Source organism: Coregonus clupeaformis, chromosome 14 (genome assembly GCF_020615455.1).
Source record: "Coregonus clupeaformis isolate EN_2021a chromosome 14, ASM2061545v1, whole genome shotgun sequence".
Classification (NCBI taxonomy): domain Eukaryota; kingdom Metazoa; phylum Chordata; class Actinopteri; order Salmoniformes; family Salmonidae; genus Coregonus; species Coregonus clupeaformis.
Window position 1 is genome coordinate 39,038,794 of NC_059205.1, and position 12,926 is coordinate 39,051,719.

Here is a 12,926-nt window from a genome sequence, read left to right on the forward strand (position 1 = left end):
CCCACGTGTGTCCCTGCTCAATATAAAGCCAACGGGATCTCGTCCTTGAGTAGAAGTAGTTTAGGAGGCAGCTTTTGCAACAGGGTTAGAAAAGTGTGAGCTCAACAGAAGTCTACCCTACTGTCAGACCCATTCTAACCATAGAAAGATCCAAGAACTCATCACCACCTGAACCATTATTCACTTGATCATGACTCCCCAATGTTATCTGGACAGATATCAATTTCCTTCTCAGTAGTTAAAAGGGATTTATTATACACAAGTTATCAACCCAAGGCTACATTTGAAGAGCTTTGACTTCTTTTCACACATCGGGATGTTCCCTCCAGACGTGTGGAATTCTACGGACCTGATGTGGTTCAATGCGTCTGAGTTGAATGCTTCTCTGGAGGATTCGGAGGAGGGGGACCACCCGTTCCTGACGGACGCCTGGCTGGTGCCTCTCTTCTTCGCCCTTATCATGCTGGTGGGGCTCATCGGGAACTCGCTGGTCATCTATGTCATCTCCATACACAGGCAGATGAGGACGGCCACCAACTTCTACATAGGTGAGCAAGACCAAGGGGTTTCCCTTACAGTTACAAAGGGTTTTCCACTTATAATACAGTCACTGAACCTCATTGTTATTGTGGATTGTCATGAACTGGGAAGAAACTTGTTCTTTGTGTGTGACTGTTACAGTCAATGTTATGTAAAGTATGTGGTCCAGAGAAATAGTTTCCACTGTAAATTAGGACTAATGACTGTATTTGTCTTTTTATGATGGCTGTATATTGTGGATATATTGTGGATAGTAACCTTATCCATTCTGTCTGTAGAATGCACCTATACAGTACAGTATATATACTGTAGCCTATACTAACAAACAACATATTGAAGGGATCATGTTTCTAAACTAAATAACAGATCTTGTTTGACATTGGAAATGCATGTATGGAGTGGAGATGTGCAGAATCAATGGATTTTGAAATATTATGGATTGACCATGAAGGTGGACAGCAAATATCTCTGTGCTTATAAATAACAATGATGGTATCAGTGTGTGTGTGTGTGTGTTTCAAATGACTGACTGATATCTCCCTGGGCGGCTACACTGGAGCCTGTTTTTAATATTTAATAATATTTGTTTACTACTTCCACTTCCTGTGGACAACAGCCCAAATGTATTCTCTCACCTCTCAGTTGTTGCTATAAATGATGCAAGTCCATTCAAAAGAGAGCACAATTTTAGACTTTTGGTCCAACTGTGATACAATAAATTTATTTTATTACAGCTATACAACTATTCTGAAAGTAACATAAGTCCTATTGTGGCAGATGTCCTCACTATACCTCTGCAGGTCCTGTCCAACTCTATTAATAAGACCTCTTCTCCATGTCAGTGAAACAGTAATATCTCCCATCATTTCAAAATGAAATACTGCAGTATCTTGTGAGAAATTTCTCTCACATGTTCCATTCAATCCCCCCCAATGTGTATTTATCTTTCTGAATTTTGTGAAATCAATTGGCTCTTTGAAAAATGTATGCACTCACTAACTGTAAGTCGCTCTGGATAAGAGCGTCTGCTAAATGACTAAAATGACTAAAATGTCAAATGTAAATGTAAGCCCATGCCAAAATACACTGATTTGGTGACATGCCTTTGAATTTTATAAAGCAAGTAATTTATTCAAATGATTAACTTTGACTCACAGGTTCAAATGGTTATTTTATGTTGCAAAAGTTTGTTCATCAGAAAGAAATGAATGAGTTCCCTCCTAACTGAGCTTATTTCCACAGCTAACCTGGCTGCCACAGACATCATCTTCCTGGTGTGTTGTGTCCCGTTCACAGCCACTCTCTACCCGCTCCCTGGATGGATATTTGGGGACTTCATGTGTAAATTTGTTGCTTTTCTACAACAGGTAAATCATTTGAATAAAACACATTGCCTCTGGTCACAGACTTCTATCAGTTTTTTATATTTTTATATTAACGATGGCTTTTCTCACCACAATGTAATTTGGGTATAATTGCCCTCAAATGGGCCCATGAGGTACTGTCTTGTCCTATTAGTCTGAAAAACTGTTCTGGTGCCTGGCTGTACCCAATTAAATTACGTAACTGCAATATTCAATATTCAATATTGCAGTGTCATTTAATTTATCCAGTAGAGGGGAGAGGTTCATGATAATTTTTCAACAATGTATGAGCAACATTGTATTTTGAAATGCAACTTGAGTACCAATATGTGTACTTTTCATATTAAAACAATCCGTTTGAAACTCCCAATAAATCAAAATTCAAGGCTTATCTGAGAATCATTCACTGTGGCCCTACTCCATTTGGAGAGAGATCACATTGGTTAAGACTGAATGGTTATGACTCATGACATGTAAGGGATTTATGCAAGTGAATGATGAATCACTGTCTATATAAATAATGTCCTTTTTCCATAATTTTTTTTTGAAACAATCAGTCCATCAGGCTTCTTGCGATTAACCACAGCTTCAAGCAGGTTCGCAAGATTAAAACTAACCTGTTGGGTTGGCAAATGACTAAAGCTCTGAGCATACTGTAGATGGACTCATAGAGTAGGATCCAATCTCAGATGTCATCCAATCGCAGTTTTCAATTTCACCACAGTAAGGAGAGAGATGAATACTGTCAGCACACTGCACAATTTGTCTCTAGACAAGTTCAGTGAAATGCCTTTCTTGCAAGCTTTTTCCCATCAGTGCACTAAGTCAATCAAAGTAGCCAGTAAGTCAATCAAAAATGCCTTTAAATGCATAGTGCAAGGTGCAAAAATAGAATGATGAGAGAGCAAGGCAGAAGAGAGGTTTCAGTATCATGCAGCATGCTATAGTCAGAGCTCTCTCATTTTCACCACATGAACCATCAGCCACCAGGGGGATCCTGTGAGCTTTGATAATACACTATGTCAATACCACACATCTTCTCAGTAAACCATGGCTTTCACTGACCTTGGCATTAGTCGGTTATTTAGCCACAGGATGTGATCAACACATTTCATTGTCACTGAACTGCATATAACTGAACTGAACTCCATTGAAACAGGACTTGCCATTTGAAATCTATCTGAAATGTGTCAATTTAAAGCACGATTCCCCAACTGCTTAAAAAATAAATAAAATAATTGTTGGACATAAAAGACTAGAAATTACAGGAAATCAGCTCCAAGTATTCCCACGTGATTGTATACAAATCGTTGTGTTTTAGTCAAATATTATACCTGTTTGGGCTTCTTGCGGTCAATTTGCAGTCTACAAATTATTTGTCATTATGTTCCAGACCCCCGACCATCCACTTAAGAAAAAATTGACCCGCAGCTGAATCTAGTTGAAAATCCCAGATTCAAAAGAAAATTCCACTCAAAAACTATCTTTTGGTATTTGTCCCTAAATGTTTTGCATGTCAGCAATCAAGTTTTCAAGATTTGGAAGAGTATTAGGGCCAAGTAAATTATTATTTTATTGATGGGTAAAAAAAATAATCAAAAAATGAAAAGTTATTCTCGAAGTATTTCACGTTTTTAAAGTACTATATGTGCCCCAAAACATTATCCAACTACCACCACCCATTAACATGTATTTATTTTTTCTCTTCACTTGGCCATAATAATTCTGTATCAAGATCTAGAACTTTCAAAATACAGAACGCATCATACGGTGACACTTTCTGTATTTTGAAAGTTCTATATCTTAAAACTTGAATGCTGAAATGCAAAACATTTTGGGACTGTATCAATAGTGGACCAATGAAACAAATACCAAAAGATACAGTGGCTTGCGAAAGTATTAACCCCCCTTGGCATTTTTCCTATTTTGTTGCCTTACAACCTGGAATTAAAATTTATTTTTGGGGGGTTTGTATCATTTGATTTACACATTTGATTTATGCCTACCACTTTCAAGATGCAAAATATTTTTTGTTGTGAAACAAACAAGAAATAAGACAAAAAAAACAGAAAACTTGAGCGTGCATAGCTATTCACCCCCCTAAAAGTCAATACTTTGTAGAGCCATCTTTTGCAGCAATTACAGCTGCAAGTCTATTGGGGTATGTCTCTATAAGCTTGGCACATCTAGCCACTGGGATTTTTGCCCATTCTTCAAGGCAAAACTGCTCCAGCTCCTTTAAGTTGGATGGGTTCCGCTGGTGTACAGCAATCTTTAAGTCATACCACAGATTCTCAATTGGATTGAGGTCTGGGATTTGACTAGGCCATTCCAAGACATTTAAATGTTTCCCCTTAAACCACTCGAGTGTTGCTTTAGCAGTATGCTTAGGGTCATTGTCCTGCTGGAAGGTGAACCTCCATCCCAGTCTCAAATCTCTGGAAGACTGAAACAGGTTTCCCTAAAGAATTTCCCTGTATTTAGCGCCATCCATCAATCCTTCAATTTTGACCAGTTTCCCTGCCGATAAAAACATGGGGATGGTGTTCTCGGGGTGATGAGAGGTGTTGGGTTTGCACCAGACATAGCATTTTCCTTGATGGCCAAAAAGCTCAATTTTAGTTTCATCTGACCAGAGTACCTTCTTCTATATGTTTGGGGAGTCTCCCACATGCCTTTTGGCAAACAACAAACGTGTTTGCTTATTTTTTTCTTTAAGCAATGGCTTTTTTCTGGCCACTCTTCCGTAAAGCCCAGCTCTGTGGAGTGTACGGCTTAAAGTGGTCCTATGGACAGATACTCCAATCTCCGCTGTGGAGCTTTGCAGCTCCTTCAGGGTTATCTTTGGTCTCTTTGTTGCCTCTCTGATTAATGCCCTCCTTGCCTGGTCCATGAGTTTTGGTGGGCGGCCTTCTCTTGGCAGGTTTGTTGTGGTGCCATATTCTTTCCATTTTTTAATAATGGATTTAATGGTGCTCCGTGGGATGTTCAACGTTTCGGATATTTTTTTATAACCCAACCCTGATCTGTGCATCTCCACACTTGTTTGGAGAGCTCCTTGGTCTTCATGGTGCCGCTTGCTTGGTGGTGCCCCTTGCTTAGTGGTGTTGCAGACTCTGGGTCCTTTCAGAACAGGTGTATATATACTGAGATCATGTGACAGATCATGTGACACTTAGATTGCACACAGGTGGACTTTATTTAACTAATTATGTGACTTCTGAAGGTAATTGGTTGCACCAGATCTTATTTAGGGGCTTCATAGCAAAAGGGGTGAATACATATGCACGCACCACTTTTCCGTGATTTATTTTTTAGAATGTATTGAAAAAAAAACAAAAAAACATTTCACTTCACCAATTTGGACTATTTTGTGTATGTCCATTACATGAAATCCATTTAAATTACAGGTTGTAATGCAACAAAATAGGAAAAACGCCAAGGGGGATGAATACTTTTGCAAGGCACTGTAGTTTTTGAGTGGTATTGTCCTTTAAGGAGTGACAAACATAATGTCACATTACATTTAATAAAGAAATGACATAGTTGCAAATGCAGTCTTATGTGAAGGTTCGAAAATAACTGATGCTCAACAAAACTTCTACACAGATTCTGGTCCTCTGTTTAGATTTTTATTTTCATCAAAAGTACCAACTCTCTCTATGATGTATCTTTTTGGTAGACGCATTGATAACTCACTCCCCCACATATGCAAATATCACTGCTGCTGTACAGTGTGTAAATGGGAGGATTCATTAAATCAAACTTTGCGAACCCATTTTAATATCAGTTGTAATTCTTAGCCCTTTTGTGTTAATATGTTTTAATATTTTCTTAAATCCTTTTTACATGTTCAACCTACACGCAGTGCTTCTCTTTGTTCAAGAGACTCATGCATTCTGTCCCTACATTATGACAAGAGTAGAGCACTTGTCTTCGGATCAATGATGTACACCTGGTCAGGCTCTCTTTTGCACTTCAGTCAGAGACAAGGGCGTTGGATAGATCTCAAGTAGTGTAGTTACTGAACTGGGTCACAAATCCTACTCTCCAACGACATTATGTTGTTTAGAACCTGCTTATCTGTTATCACAGATGGTAACCAACTTTCAGGGGCATCAGGCAACCATTAGCATTTTTTTTATGGGGAAATTATTTCAAAATGCATTATGTGTGAAAGAAACTATATGGTTTATACTTTTATCCTAGAAATTGAAAAAAGTTATGGGCATGACACCTAACCCAGGAGGATGAATTAATAATGATTTGTCTTTCTAAAGTTACATTTTCTCATTACGCTCATCATTTTCATTACTTCCCAGTGTGATGGCAGGCAAGTGCCATTTATTTGAATTTACATGAATTTTACAGCATGTCTCTGATGTAAAATTCTTAATATTGTTTCACCTGTGAACAACCCAGAATGAAAGTCATTATTTTGTTCTTCTTTTTTCTTAGGTGACTGTTCAGGCTACTTGCATCACCCTCACTGCCATGAGTTGGGATCGCTGCTATGTCACAGTGTACCCTCTAAAGTCCCTACGCCATCGCACTCCACGAGTTGCCATGATTGTTAGCATCTGTATATGGATCGGTAAGTCACATGCTACCATGCCTGAACCATTTACAAACAATGGATTTCGGCTCAAAGTCTACATTTTCTATAAAGATAAACTAATTCAATGTTTTTCTCTTTTTTAAAGGTTCCTTCCTTCTATCCACCCCGATCTTCATGTATCAGAGGATTGAGGAGGGTTACTGGTATGGACCGAGACACTACTGCATGGAGAGGTTTCCTTCTAAAACCCAGGAGAGGGCTTTCATCCTGTACCAGTTCATAGCTGCCTACCTGCTACCTGTCATTACCATCTCATTCTGCTACACATTCATGCTGAAGAGGTTGGGCCAGCCGTCAGTGGAGCCAGTAGACAATAATTACCAGGTATGGAGAGACTATTACTTTGGGTGTTCCTTTATGACTTAGTTTACAACATAAATAGGTGTGCTTATTTGTCATGGTTACACAATGAAAGCATGAGTTCATATTTGGATCCCTTCCAATTTGCAGGTATACTACAGTATGTCTATAAAGACCCTCAGCCTGTGGCCATGTTTTGAACTACATACAGTATAAGTAATTTCGAAGCCCGTCACAGTAGTAGTGAGTTAACTTCAACATTTCTACTATAGGTCCACCTGTTGTCAGAGAGGACCATCACTCTGAGGAGTAAGATCTCCAAGATGGTGGTGGTGATTGTCCTCCTATTCACCATATGCTGGGGGCCTATCCAACTCTTCGCCCTGTTCCAGTCCTTCTACCCCAACTACAGGGTCAACTACGCTACCTATAAGATCAAGACGTGGGCTAACTGCATGTCCTACGCTAACTCCTCCATCAACCCAATCATTTACGGCTTCATGGGAGCCAGTTTCCGCAAGTCCTTCAAGAAGACTTTCCCCTTCCTGTTCAAACACAAAGTGAGAGACAGCAGTGTCACGTCGCGCACGGTTAATGCAGAAATCAAGTTAGTTGCTGCAGAGGAAGGCAACAACGATGGGAAATTAAATGAGCCATGGGCTGAGTGAGCTGCTGGGGGGCAAAGCTGCTGGGGATTCAGTTCACATTGGCACACAAACAGAAAAACACATGATAGACTGCTGCGAATGCACACTGCTCAACATACACTGCTGTGTACTCACACTTTTCAGAAGGCAAAGACCCCCTGGTGGAAGCAGTTGTTTGTTTGCAATTCTACAAAAGCTGACTGATCCTGCTTTATTCTGATATCACAGACTTGAAAGGACATTCAAGAAATAAAAAAAAGTTCACCACAAAGGCAGAATGATCACAATAATATGAAAATAATACAATTAAAACAAAAAAAGTTATTGGAAGTCAAATACATGATGTGAAATCTAATTGACACTATGGTTATATGAGCAGTCCAAGGTGACCTCAAAATGGGTTTGAGGCCATTTTGTTATCAGATGTACACATATTGTTAACACGTTGTTAACAAGTAATTATCAGTAACCCATCTCAAAGCTGTGAAGTGATTGCACCCGATTGATATATTTTTTCAATGGAGAGATTTATGATGGTAGCTAGGAATTTACATGAATGGCGTTACAAACCGCTCAGGAGTTAAATTCCAGGCCAGTTGAATGGGTGTACAGCCAAGAGTGATGTGTAGAAGCTTGCTCAGGTAGGGGCATAGTCAATGAGGCGTGGTGAGTGTTTACTTTACTACTATGTTCCAGACACACACGTACACCTCCCTTTACACACAGCACACAGGTGGCGGGGGCCAGGCCCTATCATACTTTCACTGGCCAATCCTTACAACCCTTACATTCCCACAGCATTATCTTCTGTGACTTATAGTCACCCGATCGTTTCCATTTCCTCTGACAGCGACACTGTAAAAAAGGACACAATCTGTGACTGACTTGTCCTAACAGTGCCTCCTCCCAATGTGCCGTGACTGTCTGTTCTTGTTTGAATTGCGGATCGAAACATCTGTACTGTTGGAAGTGTCTGGCACCATTTTGGCATTGAGTTGAAAAGTTGACTTGAAAAAATAAGAAGATAAACAGAACTAAAGCCCTTGGAAACAACGGAAAACTGTGAACAGATTTAGATTGAATTCTGTACAGAATTGTTTACTGCATACACACTTGAATGCAGTTTAGTCCATGTTTGATTGTACCGCTCTCTGTGAAAATATGTATTGTCTTTAGGCATTACAGATGTCTGTACATTTTGTTTTGGTAATCACTCCACTTATTAAGTGTTTTAGAAAAGCCTTTATTATAGACTTTCCCTACAGTATTTACACCATCTTTATTACACACAAACTGTATATTGATAATACCCTAGGGTCTATGTAACATTCCCTGTATTGTAAATGCCTAACTACTGTAGGCCTACATGAATATGTACAGTACTGTGGATTTAACCACTGTATTTGATTATACATTTACTTTTAAACTTTTTTGTGTGTAACCAGAAATGTGAAAAGCACATATAGTTGACTTTGTTACTAACACAGAATTGTACATTATTATAAAAACATCTCCTTTTCAAGTGTCCCCCCAAAAATAAAAAAATAAATAATAATAATAATTTGTAATATGGCAACTACTGTCTAATCATAATAATACTAATAATAATAAAATAATAATACTAATAATACATACATACATATTTACAAATGTCTGTTTGTTCTTAACATTTGAAAAAGGGCTTTCTTAAATTCACTGTGTGATTTAAATGCCCTGATTGCTATAGGTAAATTATTCCATTCAGTTGGGCCTTTGTATCTGAAAGATCTTGCTCCAACCTCATGATGTACCCTTTGAATATGTAATTGCTACTGTTGTCGAAAGGAGTAGTGTGAGTCTTGTAAAGTTAGGTGTTCCTACAGGGAAATGTAAGCTGATACATTGAAAAATAAATAGGTATCAATGCAGTTTCTTCTGTTTGGGAGTGACAGACAATTTAGTGATTCATACATTGTGCAATGATGTGTCTTTTAATGGCATCCAAGAATGAATCTGCAAAGATTGTTATAAATCTAATTCACAAGGTAAGGTCTTGGTTGTGTTTTGATAGATGATGTTGCCATAGTCTAGAATAGGAAGCAGCAGTTGTTTTTTAAGGTCTTTCTAATGGATACAGTAAAACAATTATTGTGTAGTAACCCAAGCTTATAGTTAATTGTTTTTCTAATATAATCAATGTGCTTTCCAAAAGATAATTCAGAATCTATCTTCAAACACAGATATTTCAAGCATTGGTCCATCACTTGCATGAATTTTGAAATTGCCAGCTGTGAAGTTTATTATTTGCCGTCAACCAAACAGTATGATACAGGACTTTGTTTTATTTAAAACCAAATTATTTGCTAGAAACCATTTTTGTAAAGTGTTAAAATCATCTTGGAGAGTTGCTTGTATCTGGAAAATATTTTAACCTGATGTGTAGAGCACTGTATCATCAGCGTATAAGTGAACATGTGTATTCTGACGAATTAGAAACAATTCATTTATGAATATAGAGGAAAGGGGGGCCAATACTGAGCCTTGAGGTGCACCTTTAGGTAGCATGTTGTACAGCAAATACAAACAAGCAGAAGATAATGTACTGTAGCTTTAACACTGTTACCTGTTAATTTGTTGCCCATAGTTTGCAACTTTGCATACAGTATACTGTACATAATAAAATTGATTTCTGTGTGTATTTTATTGCAAGATAACCAATGGAAGCTTTCCCTGGGCCTATTTGTAACAGACCCAATATGTTCTTATGTCTGGCTAGATTTGATTATATACCGCATCAAAACCATTAAAAGGAGATAGGTACTGAACAGAAACCTACAGACAATGTAAGACTGACATAAGCAACCAACGAAATGGCAACCAACTGACTGAAAAGGTCACACGTTTCCGCTTGACCTGACTACCTTGATAGCATTGTTACGTGCCCATTTTGGCCTTGCAGTCCTCTCATTGATAATTGTTATACTGTTCAGTGACTTTATTATATCATAGGTAAAACATAGTGTATGTACTGCAGCTCCCCAGTAAGACAGCCCACCAATATCTCATGACTGATTTGTGATCAGTTCCACTATGACTCGACAAGGAGGCACATTCAGAGGGGTTGGGTTAAATGCGGAAGACACATTTCAGTTGAATGCATTCAGTTATAGAACTGACTAGGTATCCCCTTTCCCTTTCTTTAGTCTTCATATAAGAAGAGAAAACACTCAATTTAAAAAGTATACACCAAGCACTCTCCCTACTTGCTCACACAAGTTTTCAGCATTCTTTTAGGCTGACAGACCGTTTGGCTACTCTCAAATGCTTGCTTACGAGCCCCTTCCTAATGACGCAGATTTTAAATAAAGAAAAATACAAATAGTAACACAAGAGGAATAAAATACACAAGAATGGAGCTATATGCAGGAAATACCAATACCAGATCAATGTGCAGGGGTAAGAGGTATTTCCGGTAGATATGTACATGAAGGCTGGGTAAAGTGACTAGGCATCAGGATAGATAATACGAGTAAAATAGAGAACAGAGTAGAGAACAGAGTAGCAGCAGCATATGAGTGTAAAAGTGTGTGTATGTGTGTGTGTGTGTGTGTGTGTGTGTGTGTGTATTTGTGTTGTGTCAGTATGCGTGTGTGTGTGTGTGTGTGTGTGTGTGTGTGTGTGTGTGTGTGTGTGTGTGTGTGTGTGTGTGTGTGTGTGTGTGTGTGTGTGTGCGTGCGTGCATGCGTATGTAGTGTATGTGAATGTGAATGTGTGTGGGTTTTGTGTGAGAGTGTCAGTGTAGTGTGTGTATATAGTGTGTATACATAGTCTTGTGAGTGTGCATAGAGTCAGTGCAAGATAGGGCCAGTGCAGATAGTCCGGGTAACCATTTAATTAACTACTTAGCTTTAACCGTTCGATGGGGAAATAGAACCCAGCATAACAGGTGTCATTTTTGGTATGTCAACAACAAAAAAGGTGAAATAAAAAAATATATATCTAAGAATGTGATTTGGAAGAATGTGTGATTCCCACAGGAAATTAAACTAAGGATAAGAAGAGGAATAGTGAAAATGGGTGGAGAGTAGTCATCTCCCTGAGGATCAAAGAACTGAGGGAAGCAGTTCTGGTCTGACAGCAATAGCCAGTAGCCTAAATGAGATTGGTTGGGAAAGTGTTTTTGATGTCAAACTGTGACAGGTATTGTACTCCCTGCTAGCGATGCATGTTCAATAGACAGGACTACAGTATAATTTCCACCCATACCATTCCACCAACTGGGCACACACTGTTTTAATAACATTAAGTTGAACCAATGTGGAATGGACGTTGAATTGACGTCTGTGCCCAGTGGGAAGCCTCACTGTGTGTGTTCTGCAGCGATAAAAATAAAGAGACATTCAAGTCATTCTAAGTAAACACTGACAGAGTAATGCAGGTGGGAAGATGAAACTCTTGTTGATGATGACAGTGGTGCTGTTCAGGGGCAAAATTATGATGATTTTGCAGTGAAAATATTGATCTTGTTGCTATGGGGACTCCACAGCAAACAGTTCTTCTAAATATACACTACCAGTCAAAAGTTTTAGAACGCTTACTCATTCAAGGGTTTTTCTTTATTTTTACAATTTTCTACATTGTAGAATAATAGTGAAGACATTAAAACTATGAAATAACACATATGGAATCATGTAGTAACCAAAAAAGTGCTAAACAAATCAAAATATATTTAAATTTGAGATTCTTCAAATAGCCACCCTTTGCCTTGATGACAGCTTTGCACACTCTTGGCATTCTCTCAACCAGATTCATGAGGTAGTCACCTGGAATGCATTTCAATTAACAGGTGTGCCTTCTTAAAAGTTAATTTGTGGAATTTCTTTCCTTCTTAATGCGTTTGAGCCAATCAGTTGTGTTGTGACAAGGTAGGGGGGGTATAAAGAAGATAGCCCTATTTGGTAAAAGACCAAGTCCATATTATAGCAAGAACAGTTGCAAAAACCATCAAGCACTACGATGAAACTAGCTCTCATGAGGACCGCCACAGGAATGGAAGACCCAGAGTTACCTCTGCTGCAGAGGATAAGTTCATTAGAGTTACCAGCCTCAGAAATTGCAGCCCAAATAAATGCTTCACAGAGTTCAAGTAACAGACACATCTCAACGTCAACTGTTCAGAGGAGTCTGTGTGAATCAGGCCATCATGGCCGAATTGCTGCAAAGAACCCACTACTAAAGGACACCAATAATAAGAAGAGACTTGCTTGGGCCAAGAAACACAAGCAATGGACAATAGACCGGTCTGGAGTCCAAATTTGAGATTTTTGGTTCCAACCGCCGTGTCTTTGTGAGACGCGGTGTGGGTGAACGGATAATCTCTACATGTGTATTTCCCACCGTAAAGCATGTAGGAGGAGATGTTATGGTGTGGGGGTGCTTTGCTGGTGACACTGTCTGTGAATTATTTAGAATTCAAGG

At 38.8% G+C, this 12,926-nt stretch overlaps 1 protein-coding gene across 1 annotated transcript; it reads left to right on the forward strand.

Annotated features, from left to right (window-relative positions):
• The first annotated feature begins 316 nt into the window (after nucleotides 1-316).
• LOC121581503 (G-protein coupled receptor 54-like) lies at nucleotides 317-7,683 on the forward strand. The gene is made up of 5 exons (XM_041897000.1): nucleotides 317-548; nucleotides 1,783-1,907; nucleotides 6,363-6,498; nucleotides 6,608-6,846; nucleotides 7,095-7,683. The coding sequence occupies exons 1-5, from the start codon at nucleotides 317-319 to the stop codon at nucleotides 7,488-7,490; spliced, it is 1,128 nt and encodes a 375-aa protein (XP_041752934.1). The 3' UTR covers nucleotides 7,491-7,683.
• Nucleotides 7,684-12,926: the final 5,243 nt, after the last annotated feature.

Coding starts and splice junctions, on each gene's coding strand:
- LOC121581503 (XM_041897000.1), top strand. CDS start 317: ATGTTCCCTCCAGACGTGTGGAATTCTACGGACCTGATGTGGTTCAAT. Junction 549..1,782: donor GGCCACCAACTTCTACATAG/GTGAGCAAGACC, acceptor TTATTTCCACAG/CTAACCTGGCTGCCACAGAC. Junction 6,499..6,607: donor TAGCATCTGTATATGGATCG/GTAAGTCACATG, acceptor TCTTTTTTAAAG/GTTCCTTCCTTCTATCCACC.